At 38.3% G+C, this 20,402-nt stretch overlaps 2 protein-coding genes across 3 annotated transcripts in view; one reads left to right on the forward strand and one right to left on the reverse strand.

The window, feature by feature from the left end:
• SamDC (S-adenosylmethionine decarboxylase) overlaps window positions 1-5,964 on the forward strand; it is a 28,873-nt gene extending 22,909 nt beyond the window's left edge. Inside the window, exons 4-9 of one of the 2 annotated variants that reach the window (XM_053755042.1) lie at window positions 51-147; window positions 871-1,028; window positions 2,719-2,811; window positions 3,217-3,237; window positions 3,929-4,084; window positions 4,673-5,964. In XM_053755042.1, the coding sequence (XP_053611017.1) occupies window positions 51-147; window positions 871-1,028; window positions 2,719-2,811; window positions 3,217-3,237; window positions 3,929-4,084; window positions 4,673-4,810 (663 nt within the window). In that variant the 3' untranslated portion in view covers window positions 4,811-5,964. The remainder of the gene's footprint in view (window positions 1-50; window positions 148-870; window positions 1,029-2,718; window positions 2,812-3,216; window positions 3,238-3,928; window positions 4,085-4,672) is intronic. The other variant, XM_053755043.1, reaches the window with a different exon arrangement.
• A 791-nt stretch (window positions 5,965-6,755) lies between these two features.
• LOC128675560 (fatty-acid amide hydrolase 2-A-like) lies at window positions 6,756-17,381 on the reverse strand. Its single transcript, XM_053755040.2, has 11 exons — window positions 16,805-17,381; window positions 14,039-14,165; window positions 13,063-13,234; window positions 12,583-12,707; window positions 11,575-11,664; window positions 10,795-10,940; window positions 10,418-10,500; window positions 9,617-9,794; window positions 8,769-8,891; window positions 7,715-7,852; window positions 6,756-7,244 (listed from the first exon to the last, which is right to left on the reverse strand). The coding sequence occupies exons 1-11, from the start codon at window positions 17,024-17,026 to the stop codon at window positions 7,095-7,097; spliced, it is 1,554 nt and encodes a 517-aa protein (XP_053611015.1). The 5' UTR covers window positions 17,027-17,381; the 3' UTR covers window positions 6,756-7,094.
• Window positions 17,382-20,402: the final 3,021 nt, after the last annotated feature.

A 20,402-nucleotide genomic window follows, 5' to 3' on the forward strand; every position in this document is an offset into this window, starting at 1 on the left:
TCTATATGAAAATACAGCTGTGAATATTAACTTGAGCGCTTCCTCACCAGGTGGAGCTACTGGACTCGTTCTTCGGCGACGGGCGCGCCTACATCATGGGCCCGGAGAAGGACTGCTGGTACCTGTACACGCTGTTGCCACTTGAAGGTACCTATTGTTATTATATTACTAACCGTCTATCCTAAACTAATCGATGACTGATGGATGATGACAATGCTGATTTGGGAGCATAGGAAAAAAACATTGTCTGTTCGACATGTTTCGGTGTGCGCAAGGGAACAGATAATAGACAGGGATGCAAGAATAAAAAAGAAAGAGAAGTAAGACAGCCTTCCTTTCCTGATAAGTCCCTTTTTTAGACCCTAGATTGACCCTGCGGTTGCTTACAATAGCTACGTAGTCCAGACACGTATTTCACCTTCAATTTCCACCTGGGTGAAGCACGGGTCTGCCAGGCAATCTTGGGCCTACTTTAACGCCTTACGGACTTGGCTGTGTACACAAGGCATAGATGACATTATGATATATTATCAAAGTATTTATTGCCACCCATCGCGTACAGTCAACAGCACATCGCGTTACCCTGCATGAACCTCTATGGCGCAGTAATAGCGGCGAGTTTTCAATGAAATTGGGTGTTGACTGTACCTAGTTGCTAAGAGAACTAATGTACAGTCAACAGCACATCAACCTACCCAAATTTATTGCAAACTCGCCGCTATTATACCGCGCCATAGAAGTTCACGCAGGATAACTTGATGTGCTGTTTGACAGCACAATATTTATAATTTGGTACCTACTATAAATATAAACTCGAATCGAATGCGCACACGTCGAATTAATTGGCTGAGATCGTCGTCGTTTGTCCAGGTACAGTGGACGCCCTGGAGAAGGAGCAACACGGGGCGGTGATCCGGGAGTCCTCGGAGCCGGACCAGACCATCGAGATCCTGATGTCGGAGCTGGACCCGGAGGTCATGGACATCTTCACACGAGCCGCCTGCGAGGACGCCGCGCAGGCCACCAGAGTCAGTAACTAAACCTTCATCAGGAATCACATTATATTCATATCGTTTTGGTGACTAGGTAGTCACCAGGACCTAAACACATCGCTAATTCGTTGACATAACGATCCATTATATGGATCGATACCTAACATACAGTGCTGTACTCTGGCGGGACAAATGCGCAGTAATACCCTATTAACTCACGCAAATTGTAATGTAATGAAATTGTATTCGTGGCTTAACTCGAAAACTACCAGACCAGACCGATTTTTATACAGGGGGCTTACCATCATCACTGCATCATTGCATCTACATCGCTTGACATATCGATCCATATAATGGATCGTTATGTCAACGAATTAGCGATGTAGATGCATATAGATCTACATCGCTTGACATATCGATCCATATAATGGATCGTTATGTCACTGTAATTTAGGTATCGATCCATATAATGCATCGTTATGTCAACGAATTAGCGATGTAGATGCAGTGATGATGGTAAGCCCCCTGTACAAAAATCGGTCTGGTCTGGTAGTTTTCGAGTTAAGCCACGAATACACTAGGGAACATTTGACGCGCAACATATCATTCCTTCCTTTTCATTACAATTTGCGTGAGTTAATAGGGTATTACTGCGCATTTATCCCGCCAGAGTACAGCACTGTATGTTAGGTACACAAAAGCTTTGCCGCCTTTTGCTATCTCGATTAAAACGTTTATTTTAGAGTAATTTATTAATCCTTTCATTATGTAAGCATTCGTTTGTGAAAATATACAACAGTGTAGCATATTCGGGTGCCGAAATATTGTGGAAAATCGTTTCCCATAAGATAGAAAAACTTCGTAAACTATGGGATACGCCTCACGCTGTAAAATTTTCGTGCCAGTTCGAAAAGAAGATCGGAACACTTCACACGTGAAGACTTATTAAATATGGACTTCATACAAAATCTTCAGTCAAAATCAAGTTTATATCAGTTTATGACCCCATGACCACAGATGACCAAATAATGCAGAACATAACCAAGTGTTATTATTTTCAGGATAATCCACGAAATTCTTCCTTTTTCCTTTAAACTCGCACCACAATTGGTAGAAGCTATTTTTGGTCGTAAATCTGCAACAATATTGAAAATTGGCGCTTTTTGACCCCATTGGCAATGTTTGTGTACCTTAGTTGTATCAGTAGCGCCATCTGCGCTGAGCTTTGCGTATATTACAAAGTGAAATCGACTATGTGCTATTTCACTCGAGTCAATAGAAATGGGTGAAATAGAATGATATGTTGCGCGTGAAATGTTGCCCAGATTCGTAGTAATTCGTATAATATGGATATAGGACATATCAATGTGATTTGTCCTTATTAACTTCCTGTTTCACCTCTCTGTCTCATCACCGCGTGTTTCTAGTTTCATTCGGGACTGTGTCGTTGTGAAGCCCGTCAGCGTAAAAAGAAAACCTTAAAATCTTCTTGATTTTACAACTGGCCGCCGCCGCCGCCTGACACTAGCCCTCTTTGGGAACGCTATTGATGCCCATCAGTTGCCAAGGCTATGCGTCCCTTAGTCGCCTTGTACGACATCTACGGGATTATATTGACCACTCAATAATGTCTTAATATAATAAATCTTAATGACTTTATTTCTTTTCACGGCTGCGCGCCTCCTTGTAAATGATGTTTATATTCAGTTTCACTTTTTGTTTACAGAAATCGGGCATAGACAAAATCATTCCTGGGATGGTCATAGACGACTTCTTGTTTGATCCATGCGGCTACTCTATGAACGGGGTCGCTAAAGATGTAAGTATTTTACATAACTATGTCGGTCACTAAAATGTATAGTGTTCATAAAAAATACGTCGATCGCAGAGTAAAATGAATAAAAAAATAATTATGTGTTTATTTGTATTTGATTGAATAAACGAAGAGTTTTAATTGACGACCTCGGTGGCGCAGTGGTAAGGTTCTTGCCACTGAACCGAGAGGTCCCGGGTTCGATCCCCGGTCGGGTCATGATGGAAAATGATCTTTTTTCTAATTGGCCCGGGTCTTGGATGTTTATCTATATATGTATTTGTTATAAAATATAGTATCGTTGAGTTAGTATCCCATAACACAAGTCTCGAACTTACTTTGGGGCTAGCTCAATCTGTGTGATTTGTCCTAATATATTTATTTTCAAATTTTTGTTTTATGCTATCTAAGGGAGATAAGGATTTACCGTCAGTAAGTTGTTATATAAAAATATAGCTTTAGTTCGCGACTTCTTCAGAAAGCGATTTTCCCGTGGGCACTATGCGGCTTTCTGGATATTGTGTGTGGTATCTTTGTTCATCTTTATTTTCTCATGCAGAATGTCACAATGACATGCAGAATGTCATCCTTTTGTCTCTTTTCTTTAACAAATTATATTGTTATGTCTCTATTTGGGTAACTGTGTTTGTTGGGATTAAATCGTGCAAATTAATTTTGAAATATTCTATATTATTAATATAATTTTTAAATATTATGATAACCACGACCTGATGGTGTAACAGGATCGGCTGTACGAGGGAACTCTTCAAAAGTTTTTGTTGTAAATGTCATTTTTGTAAAAAGGTTGAAAACAATTTTTTAAATGGTTTTGTCACATGTCACACATAATTATTAACTGATTTTGAAAATGATATCTTATCGATTATCGATAATTGTCCCGGATATATCCCCGCCCCTGTCTATCCGGGACAAATCACATTCGATTTCAGATATTTTTCATCTCATTCCCTATCTCATTTTAGCGTCCCGGTTGTTTCCTTAGCCGTTGAGCGTCGGAGCCCAGGGTCCGCTTCCTCACTTTTTGATCTCAAGATCGTCGGCGTCCCTTACTATTAATACTCTAGTCGCCACAACATAATTTTTCGAAATTAAAACTGTTCAGGGCTGCTACATGACGATCCACATAACGCCGGAGCCCTCGTGTTCGTACGTGTCGTTCGAGTCCAATGTTCCGGTGTCGTCGTACGACGAGGTCATCGCCCGCGTGCTGCGCGCCTTCCGCCCGAACAAGTTCGTGCTCACCGTTTTCGCTACGCCGGTTCGTTATACTATATTATTCTAAATTATTTATAATAAGTATGATAAAATTTACCGAAAATTATGTCTATTGCCGACTTCCAAAGCGTAGCGCTGAAGAAGTGGCGCAATAAACTTCACCGCAGCCTTTTCTCCATGGATGTCAATAATTGAGTGTGCTATTCAAGTTATAAAGACATGGAAGACATTACTTTCAAGGACTAGTTTCCAGTCGACATTTAGTAAAAGTAAGACAGTTTAAAAAAATGGGTTGCACTTCGGGAGTGCCGACCGGAGTGAAAACTTTAAATATTAATGTGCATTTTTGAGGTATTACGAATTTTCGATAAGAGCGTGAATTGCGAATTTGCATTTCACTTCTCACCATCGAATCGATTCGAAGTGAGACGCAGCGAACCAAGAACACATTGCATTATTATGGTGCAACGACAACCACAACGCGATCTCACCTCGTATCGATTAAATGCTGAGATGTAAATTGCAAACCTGCCCTAAGCCCAGCTCACGCGCCGCTAAAGGATGTTTTCACTTAAAAAAAAATATCCTCCGAGAATGGAGAAACATAATAAAGCCGTCCGTGCGCCGCCAGGACTCGCCCGCGGCCGACAGCCCGCGCCAGCTCACCAAGTTCTCCTCGCTGGGCGAGTTCCAGCAGAAGGAGGCGCAGTACTGCCGCTTCTCCGGCTACGAGCTGCACTACGCGCTGTACAACAAGTTCCCGAGCTGAGAGCGCCGCCGCCGCCTGCGCGCGCTGCTGCCGGGCGCGCGGCGGCTGCTGGCGCGCCTGCTGCGTGCCACCTGCCAGCTCTGACCCGCCCCACGCCCGCTTTCTACTATTCTAATGTTTCGTTAACCGCTTTCGGGCTTCGCTACTCTCGGGGGGGGGTCGAAAGTCGGTTCCTTCCGATTCGGTATGGCCCCTCGTGAAAATGCGAGGGCGTATTTCTGTTTTAGAACTGTATTTGACTCATTTCAAATTTAGACCTTTCGGCGAGTCTTGTGATCGTTTTGTTCGTAATAAAAAAAATATCTCTCTTGAAATTTTTAAAATGGTAACCCTACGCATATGAAGTTTGTCGTCTAGAATAGACCTTGGAGCCTTCTGCCCACTGATCCGAAGCTGACTTCGGATCAGTCGCGGGACGTTCTCGTCGTTGCCGCCAGCGACAGGTCGGCACCCAGTAGTTTCCCGCCGTTTCCCGACACTTGTAACGCTTGGGCATTGTCTATGAACGCTTATTTTCCCGACGTGACGTCGACATCCTCTAACTATTGCAACACGTCATAACATACGCGCCTTTAATTGTGAATTGTGTAAACTAAAATTAGCCGATTAGGGCTTTCATTTCGATTGTAGGCGTTAAGAGTGGTTGACGTATTTAATTATACTTTAATTGGCTATTAGGTTATAGACGATGCCCGCTCTCCGCTTCTCTCAGCTTGGTAGAGGAATAGACAATATTTTTTCTACTTCTATCTAAATGTACAAACTATACCTATTTGTATATAAGACTTAGAGCAGGGTGCCGAAATATGTGATTTGTTCCATTCCATTGAACGTGATCCTCAGTGATATTATATAGTTAGTGTTAGATCGGTCAGATTTCAGATTATATTTAAAGAAGTATTTGTACTTTAGTAGGGATTAGTGTAGTTTATCCGATGTCTTTAGATTGCGTAGACATCTGGTCAGGAGCGAGCAGGCGAGCGACTGGCGCACGAGTGAACTTGCAAGTGAACAAGCGAGTCAAGTTGCCAGTGAACATGCAAGTGAACTTGCGGGTGAACTTGCGAGTAGCGCGCTAGCACGGCGGCCTCGATCCAGGACCGCTAAGGGGTTTATCAGAGATTTTAATCAAATAAAGATTTTGTCTCAAGTGACGTTGTTTTTTTATTTCGTGTCTTTTTTTAATCCTCTATTTTGCCTAGTCTTTGTTAGAGACCATAATACTTATATTGTGAAATTGTGTACTTACATTGTTATATTACTGATAAAAAATTATACATATATTTATATTTAAAAAATGGTAAGCCCTTCTGGCATGATAGGGACCAACCATAGATAAAATAAATGGACCAACGCTGTTTGAATGAGTTTCTTCGGCATTTCTTCTCAGCAGTGGTTCCGGAATGCTAGTAGTTTGTAGCTTTGGTAAATACAATTTAATTTAGAATATGACGTGAAAAAGTAGCTTTGGTAAATATAATTTAATTTAGAAAATGACGTGGAAAAGTGCCAGTGAAGGCCTAATTTCTGAATAAATAATTAGATAAAGTGGGTTACTTTTATCTAATTATTCAGAAATTATTCATAAAATTTTAAGACATACTATAAGCTAAAATATGTTTTGTTACTATCACGCTTTATAAATTTGAAAATGACAAAGAGACGAAACATATTTTAGCTTAAAGTGCGTTTTGAGTTTTTTATGAATACAGGGTAAGTATCAGATATATATTTTCTATTTAATTTTGTATTGTTACTAGAATACATTTCAAATTCAAGTATTTACACATCCACTATTCAGAAGCATCATATATAAATATGCAAACCATGGATAGATAAAAAATAATGATTGAAACCATAAAAAGTACGTGTGAATTGCGTAAATTTAAATACGTGTACCTACGAGCAAATGAATAATGTCGAGTAAGATCAAAAACTCAATTAGTGCGAGAGATCTCAGAATATTTATTATTGAAAATTCTAGTTTTTATCCCTAGTTAGCCTTTAACTATGATCGTGGCGTGTGGTTCCGCCCTAGAATAGGACCACTATCTTGGACCATATCTTGCCGAGGATGTCGTACGAGGCGACTTAGGGACGCAAGGCCTTAACCAGCTGATAGTCAACAATAGCATTCCCAAAGAGGGTTGACGTCAAGCGGGCGGCCGGTTGTAAAATCATAGCCAAATCTTCCAATTTAATGGCAATTTTATTTACGGCTTTGAGGCGCCACAGCTCCGAATCTAACCGGGAACACGCGAACATAAGAGATAGCTTTAGACAACTATGAGTGTTGTATTTTACAAGGTGGTATGTATCCACCGAGCTGTTTGCCGAGGTAGTCTGCCACTGCGAGGCAGAGGGACTCCTGTAGCGGCGCTGCCACGACCTGGATGCCCAGTGGAAGGCCATCTTTATTCAAGCCGAGTGGTACCTAGGGGGGAAAATATTTTTAGGGTATTTACTTTTAAAATTCTTTGCCTATTATTATACAACATTACAAGACCACGAAGCGATGGTGGTTTAAGAAGGGCGTCTGAAACCACCACCGCTTCGTGGCCTCTGGATCGAAAGGTCTCAGGTTCGTATCCTAATCGTGCCACATGAGTTTGTATACCAATCTGACTCGTGTATAGTAGTTTTCATCGACCGCCACTTGCTTCCGGTGGAGGAAAACATCGTGAGGAAACCTGCCACACTGGTTGATAGTTCACTAGTGTTTATGCGACTAGATGGCGGTAAGTAGTCGTAAAAGTCTTCAAAACTGTTTCATTGGTCATTTAAAAGATTTATTGTTTTGCTGACCGCGGGCTTTGCGGCGTCACAGCCTTAAATATGCCCGGAAACACGCTGAAATCAGTTACGCTATTGACTTTGTTTTACTGATGTGTGGTGATGGCTCACCTGAGCGACTGGTAGCTTCAGAACGTTGAAGATGCCCCAGTGGGAAGCTTGGAAGGGCCGCAGCAGTAGCGAGTAGTGGTGAGGTGCCACGTGGGACGCGCTAGGGAATAACAGCACGCCATCTGTCCCTAGGGTGCTCTGAATAATAATAATAATAAAGGACAGGACTTAGTGCCGTGAATTCTAAAACAGGAGAAACATGTCCCAACTATTCCATCCCAACTGATATAAATGCGAAAGTAAGTTTGTTACCTCTTCACGCATTATCTACTGGACCGATTGTTATGAAATTTGGTACACGGGTAGAAAATAACCTGGATTAACACATAGGGTACGTTTTATCCTGAAATATCTCAATGGAGCGAAGCGCCGGGGCGCAGCTAGTTAATAATAATTATTTTCTCACCGTAACCAGAAAAAGTATACAACATAACTTTAGTATTTTGCAATTACATGTATCAAAATATTTCGTGTGCGTTACTTCAGCTGGAAAGTATCTCCTACATAAATATGAGTAGAACGTATAATTAATGCCTAATCAAAAAACAAAAAACAATTACACAATTACAATAAAAACATTTGTGCCTTTGTATTTTTTTTAAATGGAAAAAACGATTTCAGCTGGAGTAACGTTGTTCTAGCAAGAACATTTTAAACTAATAATTGGAGAGAGAAATATTGTTCTGTAGTTTCTTATTTACTTAATAATGTTATATTCTGAGGCGTAAGCCAATTCTTTTGTATATTTTAGTCTTATAAAGAATATATTCATTTCTCTTTTTCATTTTCTTCTTTGTCAGTCAAACTCATAGTGTCGCGGCGTGTCAAACTAAACGCAGCTCGGGGAAGCTGCGCGGGCGCAGCTTCTCTCCCGGGACTGAGCCCATCAAGCCGGTGGCGCATGTACGCGTCGCGTTTGTAGTTATTCTATTTTATATTTCTATTAACTGAAATAAATACAGCTATTTTGCCAACAATATTTGGTATTTTTACTGGCTCTCATAGAATAGACTATGATGTAAAAAAGAAAAAAAAAGGTTATTATATTCTTTACCACTAAATCAGTTTTCATTTGATCTATAAGCGATTCCGCCCATTTCTCGTCTGGCAGCGGTAGGATGTGGTCGTCCAACATCTTCAAAATGGCGGCTAACGTGTGCTCCGATTGTCCCACCAACTAATATAATAAATTAGGACAAATCACACAGATTGAGCTAGCCCCAAAGTAAGTTCGAGACTTGTGTTATGGGATACTAACTCAACGATATTTATAACAAATACATATATAGATAAACATCCAAGACCCGGGCCAATCAGAAAAAGATCATTTTCCATCATGACCCGACCGGGGATCGAACCCGGGACCTCTCGGTTCAGTGGCAAGAACCTTACCACTGCGCCACCGAGGTCGGCAACTAGAAAAAGTAATGCGGTAGTTTGTAGCTGTTTCAGACTTTGAGAATTTATATTTTGCATGCAAAGATAACCACAATTGCAATGTCATAAAGTATAATTTACGAAACTTATTTTATTTATTTTTTCACCCAAAAACTGTACCCAAAATTAAAACTCATTTGCTTGTTGCGTCACAGATTTATATACGTTTATATATGCAGTATATACATTAGTTTCGAAGCACGCTAGCTGTGAAAGTCGGACAGACACACGGGTGATTTTAAATGTGTTCCGTTTATTTCTTTTAAGGTACGGAATCCTAAAAAAAGTGACTAGACTTAACGTAACATAAAAAAGTATTCTTTACAAATTGTTTTCTTCAAACCGCTACATTAAGTATATCTACCAAAATACAGTTTATTGAGCTAGCTAAGTTGACCACAGACAGACGGACAGACATGACGAAACTAAGCGTTGTTTGGAACCCTAAAAAGACTGCTGGCTCACCTTCTTAGCCAACTCTATAAATCCATTAGCCTCTCCTTTAAAACCCTTCACGAGTCGACGGAATTTCTCAGGTTCCTTCGACATCCCGTACTTCCACAGAGTGAACATGTGGTTGTAGCCCTCGTGGTAGTACTGTGTCGGGGATGAGGAGTTCACCTCTGATAGTTTTTCCATTGCCCTGAAAATAAAAAATATTTGTATTTAATTTAATTTATTTATATTTTAATTTGGACGCCAAGTCTGCATGGGATCAGCGTAAAAGATAACCTTAAAATGTTTAAGATTCAGCTGTGATTTTACAACCGCCCGCCTGCCTGCTGTCAATCCTTCTTGGGAATGCTATTTTGCTTTTCAGCTGTGTCCCTTAGTTTCCTCGTACGACATCCACATGAGGTTGTGTAATGGCCGTATTCTAGTCTAGTCGTATATACCTTACGGCTGAGGGTAGTGGTCGTTAAGTGGAATGAAACACACAACAAATTTCTTGGCAATATTAATGGAGTAGCCCATAGTGTGCAGGTTTCCTCACGATGTTTTCCTTCACCGGAAGCAAGTGGTGGAAGATGAAAACTACTATTAATGAATCAGATTGGTGTAGTACAAACTTCGATTCGATCCTGGGACCTTTCAATCACAGGCGGACGGTAAAAAGTACCCTATGTGTTATTCCAGGTTATTTTCTAGCCGTGTACCAAATTTCATAACAATCGGTCCAGTAGATAATGCATGAACAGATAACAAACAAATTTTCGCATTTATATTAATTGGGATTGGGATATTTTGTTAATAGAGTGTCCTTACTTCCTCATAGCCTGTCTTAATTCTTGACTGATGGGGCTGACGTGGGGATCCTGAGTCATTTCCACGTAATACACATTGATATTCTGAAACAATAAGCATGAACCCGAGTGATTTTTATGTCTGCTACACATTATCGCCAAACTCTGGCAGAGGTCGAAGCGCTGTTTCGCATTTCACTTCTCACCATTGAATCACCAATGCACGAACATTATTTCGTATGGGAGCTTGGTTTACGAAAAACTAGTATGTATGCCGTGCGTAATAGTTTCGCGAACTGTATCGCGATAATGAAGGTCATTGGCGTCTGGTATCCGGATGGAGGATACGTTGATTTTATCTATTGGAGACGCCCATATTATGAACTCTATATACTTTACCTTAAGGTCGACAGTCCTATCGAATCCAAGTTGCCCCGCCATGTTCCCCGCCACGATTTTGGTGAGAGGAGCCAGGTCCTCGCAATGTTTTGACACGAAACTGACCGCTGCCATTGTGGGTTCTTCGCCTGTCCTTAACGCCAGTCCTGAACAAGTGATCAAGATGAGTTTATTTTCGGCATTTTTCCTCAGCAGTGGTCGTTCTGAAATGCTCACAGAGCAAAGCAAAGCTGTGGGAATGCGAAGAAAATGGAAGTTTTGGTAAATATTATCTAATTCTACAATTCGACGTGGGGCAAAAATATTTTTTTTTGTATGTAATGTTTGTAACGCGATAACTTACGAACCGTGTGTCTGATTTTGATGAAATTTAAAAGGTATGTAAGATCTGTCAATGGAATTTTTAAATTCGTGGGGCATCAAAATAGGTTCAGTCGTTTTCGAAATATTCTCAATTTTGTTAAAATTTATTGTGTTCGCGAGGTCTAAGTTCGTGGCGAACAACTAGTTTAATTTTGAATAAATTGTCGTGAAAAAGTGCCTGTGAAGGCCCAAATTTCTGAACAAATGATTTGATAAACAAAATGTAACTTACAGATTCTTAATACGGTTTCTACTAGTAAAACTAACTACGTGGTTAGATTTTTGTACGCAAAGTCCTAACTACAGTGTTGTTTCGGTTAAATCTTCGCTCCGACCACGTGGTCCGACTTCCTTTGTCAACTTTGTAATATTTTTTTGTAGGAAAGGAAATCCGATCTAGTATGAAAGTCACCTTACCCCTCACGTTGGTGTACCCAGCAGTGGGATTCAATGCATAGAGCCCGCAGTAGAAAGCTGGCATGCGAGTCGATCCTCCGATATCAGAACCTGCAATCATTATTATATGTGGCCGCCCAAATCAAAAGGGACCTTATGGCGGCTGGCACTTAGGTCTTTATTGCCGTTGTTCCAATACAAAACAACGGCAATAAAGATCTACTTAGGTTTTTATAGCTAGCTGGCATAAGGTTCCTTTTGATTTGGACGGCCAAATACATTAATTACATGCTTCAATTTAACTTGCAATGTAATGATATATGCCTGTTCTATTTGGCCGGAATTTTGTGATTGTGCTGAAATGTTGTACGTTTAGTTTGGATGACAGTGCATTATTATGATAAGAATGACCTGATGGTGCATTCAGATATGGCTCCAGATGCGAGAACGGTTTACTGCACGGACATGATGGCTTTTCGTCACACATTGAATGCAATAAGATCTGCCTAACAACAAAAAAAGTTTGTGTAAAAAATGTCATTTTTGTAAAAAAAATCCGTAGAATTAGTAGGTACTCTATGAAAAAACTTATTTATGTTCGTATTTATCTATCTATCCTTTCACTCATACAAGAAAACTAAATGCCGGAAATAGAGCACTAAAAACATTTGTGCTACAAATTAAATTAACAAGAATATCTAACACATTACAAATATTATTTGAATACTACAAATGCGAAAGTTTGTGAGGATGTATGTATGTCTGTTACTCCTTGAAATTTGGTACATGGGTAGAATATAACCTGTATTCACATAGGGAACTTTTGATCCCGAAATTCCCACAGGAGCGAAGCCCCGGAACTCAGCTAGTTATAAATAAACTAAATAGTCAACTAGTGTGAATACTTATATCAATTCTAAGGAAATAGAATTGATATAAGTATTCGAATTTCACTGCGTGAACACGCGCGAATGTTAGGTAGTGTATTGGTAATATATTGTTCTGGCTAAAAGAAAGAGATAGACTTACAGAGAGTGATAGGAGATGCGATGGCTGAACAAAGGGCTCCCTCGCCGCCGCTGGAGCCCCCGGTCGTGCGCCCCGTGTGGTGAGGGTTGTTGGTCTGTCCGTATATGTTGTTACGCGTTTCTTGCCTGAAAAAGAAATTGTGTTTTTTTTTTTCAAAGTTAAAAGCGTTTATTGGTAAATTAGCTTTTGCCCGCGGCTCCGCCCGCCTGAATTATTCTGCGAAAGAGCAAAAGACATGTTTTTAAAGTTTGAATGAACCCATATCTGACACATATGTATGAAAACCAAGTAGTATACTTATACTACTTGGTTTTCATTGACCACCACTATACTATACCGATATAGAAAAACATCGTGGGGAAACCTGCGCTGTGCGTTTGTTTACGGTCGGTTGATAGTCGGAATTCATGTCAGATGCCTTTAGACGACTTAAGTTAAACCTTACACCTGTGTTAGCAATAACACACTCGAAAGACTGACCATATAAGAGCTTCAGGAATGTTGCTGACCGCTACAGGTATGGCTCCAGCCAGCCGCAGAAGCCTCACGGATTCTGAATCCTCATTCGCACGGATGTGGCGCCGGGAAACCAAACCCAGCGTGCACAACATGCCTTTCACTGCCGCACATTCCTTTACCGTGAATGGGACGCCTGTGAGCAATTAATGGTGCCTATTAATATTGGGCGCTATGTTTCGCTAGTTAAGATGGAACGAGGTAAACTTTGTTGCAAAGGTCGTCTGCATTGGTACCTAGACATCTACAGCTGACCTGAGTGATCCACCTCTGAGTATAGGCCTCATTCCGTCTGTCCATTAACTGTATTATTTTTTGTCATTGTTTAAAATAGATTTCTGAAAATGTAGCGATGGCGCTGAATTAGAATAATTTATTCAGAAATTACGACCTTCACAGGCACTTTTTCACGTCACTGTTTTATTTAATATGAAACATTGACGTGAAAAATTGCCTGCGAAGGCATCTTTCACAAGCTACAAACTAGTGGCATTTCGGAACGAACCACTGCTGAGAAGAAATGCCGAAACTCATTTGAACAATATTGATCATTGTCCCTATCATGCCAGAGGGTGGTTCGCAGAGCGTTTCGACCGCTGCGGCTGTGCAATCGTTACAATCCGTCAATTTCCTTGGGGAAGGAATCATTTCCAAAATCAATCATTCATAAAATTGACATTACTACAGTACAGAGTAATTAATGTGAAGTCATATAGTAAAACTCATTCTTGTCTTTGTTAAAATTTGAAAAATTGTAATGACAGCGCGACCGCTGCGGTCGAAACGCTCTGAGAACCACCCCAGAAGGGCTTAACATTATTATTTCTTATGTATATTTTTTTAAATAAATATATCAGAGTACATAATGTACACGCTAAACTGCGCTAAAATAAAGTATCTTAACTGGAACAGCACTTATGGTAATACCACTCCAGCTTACCTAAAAAGGGTCTCTTGTCGAAGTAATCCTTGGACTGCCCTTCAGCGATCAGTGCGTCGACTTCACGAGCGTCATTCAGAGCTGCTTCGAAACGCTCGTCTGTCACCGCGTTGACGATCGGGTTAACCTTAATCACATAAAGCCAGGTGGGGCAGGATGGCAAAGAGGGACAGGTTGAATTTCACGAGCGTTTTAAACGCCGCCGTGGGCTACCATTAGTATATGATTCTCGTAAAAATATATATGATTATTTATGAAAACATTAGTATATAATTCTCGTAAAAATTAAAGAATCATAATTCCTTATTAAAAAAAATGTGCGACACTAATGAAATGCTACACGCCGCGTTCAAACAGTCGTGAAATTCACCCGACAAAGTGTTAGGTAGGTATATCTCAGAAACTATACAACCTAGCTATAGCTTCCAAGTTATAATGGAAGAAGAGGAACTACGCGCGTTCATTACATTTGAAAGAAAGAAAGAAAAATATTTTATTTGATATCACAAACTTAAGTATTTATATACAGGATTTCACAATTTGGGCGTATTTGTGTATACCAAAAAGGCTTCCTCTCAGCATAATGTTGCGGTGATCACCACAACGCTGGTCTTTCGAGGACACCTTTACAAAATTAAAATTATATAACTACTTAAAAGTTTAAAACAAAAATAATAAAAAACAAGCACAGTATTTATTTAAAATTACATCCCGTTCGACCCTTTTACCCTGACCTTATTTATATGTCACATACTAGCGGATCATCCCGGTTTCGCTCGGGTAAGACCATAAAAATGTACGACTACTAACGACTTATTTATATAAAAAAATATTTGAGGCGTTTGGTTCTCCATACTCCATATTCCGTCCGACATCAAAGCAACCTTAGACATCAATAGCATTCCCAAGAAGGTTAGGATTGTGAAAACACACCGGAATATTTACAATTTTAGAGTTTAAATATACGAAACCGGGTGGACTTTCATATATTCGTCACATTACTTTTTATACTATACCTACCCAGTCGACAAGAGTATTTTTTTTAAAGGGAGGTTCAATTTAATAATATTAGCTTGGCGTCATTATAACAATATCAAGTATCTAGTACCTACCTACTCATATATTCAAAAACTACCTATGTTTATTCATACTCAGCAAAATAAAAAAAAACTCACGACTTTTTTGTCTCATTGTTGTTTATTTCTCATGAAGGTTAATATATTAGACTTATTTTTAAAATATGATTTCTATGGTTCTATTCTTTCAAATACATTTTAAATAGGTACGTAGGTATAAACATGTATCTACTTGAAACTGTGTTTTTAGATAAAAAGTAAACAAATTACGTAAATAGAATTTTTTAAATTGCTTCTTTTTAGGGTTCCGTGCAAAAAATAAAAAAACTGAACCCTTATAGGATCACTCGTGTCAGTCCGTCCGTCTGTCACAGCAAATTTGCTCCGGATCTACTGGACCAAATTAGGTGAAATTTATATAATGGTGTAGGTAATCGTATAACTCAAATCGCCGTCTCCATACTTGAACAGTTTTCCAAACTTTAGCAGATTCCGTATTATACATTACTGGTTTTTAATTGCGGTAAATAAAAGCTCTCGTACAAATTACACAAGGATCACGCATTCGCGTGGCAATTTTTCGGGTTCAGCAACAGCGTGAGCTGGCCCCTTGATCTCCGAAACTACTGAGCCTAAAATTTTCAAAAAACATAAAATATTTTCATTGCTTATAGATTATAGGAAAACGTATAAGAATTCTATAAATAGTCGTATAGGTAACCTTACTGAACCTCTTCACGCGAGTTTAATTCGAAGTTGACCAGTTTATTAATCTACTACTTAGTTACTAGAAGACCATAATTTTTTGATGAGTTTCTACAAAATTGTGTATTTTGTACGATTTCGTTGCCGCACGAACTCTGATTTTAATGAAATTGGTATGGCATGGAAAGGTATGTACCTTTTAAATTTCATTAAAATCAGAGCAACGGTTCGAAAGTTATCGCGCGTTATAAACATACATATACAACAAATTTATTTTGCCCCAAGTTAATTTGTAGATAATTAACGGGACGGGTAATTTGTTTACCCACTGCACCCACTGCAACCGTATAGGTGCGCGTGCGCTTGAAATGGTCGTATTGTATAAAAATATATAAAAACGTAATAATGATATGCTTAGCCTCGGCCCGCCCGCATGTATGGTATATAGGTACATACCTCAAAAGAGGAGAAAAATCGTTAAACGAATATAATATTAATATTAAATAGTACATAATTACGTAACATATAATTGCTTGTATAATAGTATAAAAAATAATGTAATATTGTAGGTTGGAAATAAAGTGATTATTATTTATTTAAAGCGGTGGTGGTGTAATGTCTATGACGCCCGCCTGTAGATCGAAAGATCCCAGGTTCGAATCCTACTCGTGCCATATTAGATTGTATACCAATCTGACTCATATATAGTAGTTTTCATCGACCACCACTTGCTTCCGATTAAGGAAAACATCGTGAGGTAACCTGCACACTGGTTGATTATTATTAACTTGTGTGTGAAATGGAGAAGGCAATGGCAAACCAGTCCATTAATAATGCCAAGAAAGTTGTTGTTGTTGTGTGTTTCATTCCACGTAATGACCACGACCCTCAGCCATGAGGAATACGACTATGAATTATAATAATAGAATATAATTATTTAAAAAATGAATAAAGGATTTTTTTGTTAAATAAAGTATGTACTTACGATTTGTATCCGTTCAATACAGGCGGCCACCAAATCGACTGACTTCAGTTCTTTATTCCTGATCTTGGCGGCGAGCGCCACCGCACTCTCTGTCAGCACGTGATGCCGAATGTCCAGGTCGGGGATGGGTCGCCGCTGGCCCTCCCAGAACAGTCCGAACATGAAATCTATCAAACTATCTAACCATATCCGAAGACACGTACAAAACGCATTTAAAACCATTTTTGGACAATTTTATAAAACTTATTTTTGATATGTTTGCATAAATAAAACTTATATTTCTATTATACATACAGCACAATAAGGATACACAGTATAAAAAATTAAGAATTAATTTAAAAAAAATTACTAAGTAATATGCGACCGCGCTGATAAACGTCACTTTAAAGAATAAACTATAATCAAATTTTGCAATAGAATATTTGTAGTACAGTCGTGTGTACAAAGTTCAGCAGTCAGTCGTAGTTGCAAAGCGAGCATCATGGACCTATGTTTGCTTTCGACTCTTATATGCTGGATAGAATATTCGGCGTTTCATTTATCATTCACATCATTAAAAAATATTAAGAAATATGCAACAGCGCCGTTAAACTTCACTTTAAAGAGTAAACTATAAATTGTAGGATTGAATGTATACCCGTATGTACAAAATCAATCTTTGTAATGTAAATACTTGTTATACAATCGGGTGTACAAAGAACCTAGCTAGTTGGGCGAAAATAGTGTTCCATTGACTTTTGTTTGCTGTTTATATGCTGGATAGCATATTATGAGTTCATTTTCCTTTTTACATTTAATATGTATGTATTAAATATCTTATGATATGTATGATACGATTTTGTACTTATGTATACTATGTAACTTATTTGTGCAATAATGTATTATTGTGTAGCGGGAGCTAGGTGATTATGTTCGACCGCCACAGAGGGAAGATCTTCCCGCCAGGCTAGGTGTTGCGCTGGGGAACCGCACGCGACAGACGGTGTCATGTAGGAGGTTGTATGTATGCTTCCAATCGAAAACGCACTGTCTGCGCGGTCTAGGCTTGTTAGCTTCTAGTAGCGAGTCGACCGTAGTGCCATCTATCCGTAGAGTCGTGGATCACTTGAGTGGCTTGTTATTCGCTGCGTTTGGTCGGCTTTTTACATCTGCGCCGTTGTCCATGTGGCGTGGTAGATGTCGCCACAATTTTATTGAACATTTACATTATTACAAGTTAGGTCCGTACTAAATAACAAAAAAATGTACAGGCAATTGAATTTTTCCTGACACTTCATACACCTCAATTAGATGGAAAACGAAATCTCATTTACCTGTCATATAAAATAAATTTTGTCATTTACCGCAATAATTTTGAACTTAATACATTTAAACCACTTGATCGAGAGATATTTCTTAAAATCTTTAGCTAATTTAAATTCAATATTATCAATATTTAATTAAAAAGGGGCAGCTGAATATTTATTAGCACCATCTACAAATTTAAATTCCAGTATTTAAGGAAAGGACAGTCCAGGATGTTTCATATAATATTATGTCGATGTAAAAATTTGTTCAAAATCATCTGTTATTGATCAACGTCGTCGGATTTTCTGATAACACATCAATATTCGATTATATTATCAGTAACTGAGATACCTAGTTATTTTATTTTTATATAAATTTATATAATTGTTTTGTTAAACTGAATCATTAGTAGCGCCACGAAGCTTCGTTTCTATACTTATTCATCTTATACCGAGGCAAAAAGTAAACAAAAAGAAACGAGAAATAAACAAACCAAAAAAATAATTATATTCTAACTAATTTTATATATGTAAAAGTAAGTTTGTTTTACATATATAAAACGCCTCTTACCTCTGCGCGCTTTATCTGGTCAATCCTGAAATTTTCCATATATGTATGTAGTTTAAGAGTACGGAGATCCAGACAAAAACAACTATACCTGCCCGCGGCTCCGTCCGCGTGAATTTCCCAGTAGTTAAAGTTCGGAAAAAAATTCATACAATATCCGTTACAATTTTACATTTAGACCGCGCATTGACGCCTCATGATATGTGCGAACTATGTTACATGTTTTAAAAACTGAATTTAATTTTTGAATAAAAGTAAATATTTAAATTTCAACTTTTGTTTATTTTTTGAAAACTAAATTTTCCAAACTTGCCAAATACATTTTCAATCTGATTAATTAACACATCATACGTACAGTCAGCAGCACATCAAGTTACACTGTATGAACCTCTATGGCGCGGTAATATAGCGGTTTGCAAAATAAAAAATATGGGACACTTTAGATAAAATATTTTATTGAACAGTTTCACTGTAAAAAGCACCTTCACCATACGCGTTGGACCATCATTAGATCACTTTAATAAATATAGCATCAGTCTTACGATAACGGAAATATAAATAGAAAAATATTCGCATTCATACTAATATCATAAATGCGAAAGTCTGTCAGTTCCGCTTTCACGGCTAAACCGCTGGACCAATGTTGATGAAATTTCATGTGCGTGTAGTTAAAGACCCCGCCAAATATAGGCATAAATCAAATCCTAATGGCCAAATCAACTATTTATGAATATAAATATTCAACACTACTGCCCGGGGCTTCGCTCCCGTGGGAATTTTGAGATAAAATATAATCTATAGCAATCTTGGATAATGTACCTTTCTAATAGTGAAAGAGTTTTTAAAATCAGTTCGGTAGTTCCGGAGATTATCCGCCTCAAACATATAAAATCACAAACGCTTACCTCTTTATAATAACAGTATAGATATATTTAGAAACAAATGGATTCAATATAATATTATTGATAGTGTATCACGACGACACCCGGCATTAGTGAGGTCATTATATTTTCTGAATAAAAACAATAGATAATTATACAATATTTATACACGTAATGATCTTAAACGTGTGAGTGTTATTGAGGTATTATTGTATTTTGTTCAACTATTATTATAAAATGATTGTAGTAAGCTGCAATTTTAAAACAATATTAAATTTTGCGTCCCGTGTCCGCATCGCTCAAAAAGTAGCTTATGTTACGTTATGTCAGACGGTTTCGTCTGTTTATGCGAAATTTCATCGAAATCGGTCAAATAGTTTGGAGGTCATTCATTACAAACAGAAATACAAATCTTTTGTTCATATTAGTATAGATTAATTGACGTAATGACACTGTATTAAAATATATAAGTATAATTTATGTATATAAAGTAAGTTTATATATAAATTAATCTATTTTTGCGTTCTTCATTGTTGAATAATATTTTTAATAATCATATACATATTAGACTAGCGGCCCGTCCCGGCTTCGCTCGCATAAAACATAATATATTATACAACTAAACCTTCCCCAGGAATCACAATATCTATTGGTGTACACCGCATGAAAATACGTGCAGTAGTTTTTGTGTTAATCGCGAACAAACAAGGCAGAGGAGTTTGTTTTATAATATGTAAGGATAAATTATAATATATTTAAGTACGTCCACTAAATACTATAAAATATTAAATTATAAACATCAGTTTTATTTTGGCCTCAATATGTTATTGTTTTTAAATAAATAGGAATTGCTTCTTCTCATA

Source organism: Plodia interpunctella, chromosome 14, assembly GCF_027563975.2.
Source record: "Plodia interpunctella isolate USDA-ARS_2022_Savannah chromosome 14, ilPloInte3.2, whole genome shotgun sequence".
Lineage (NCBI taxonomy): Eukaryota > Metazoa > Arthropoda > Insecta > Lepidoptera > Pyralidae > Plodia > Plodia interpunctella.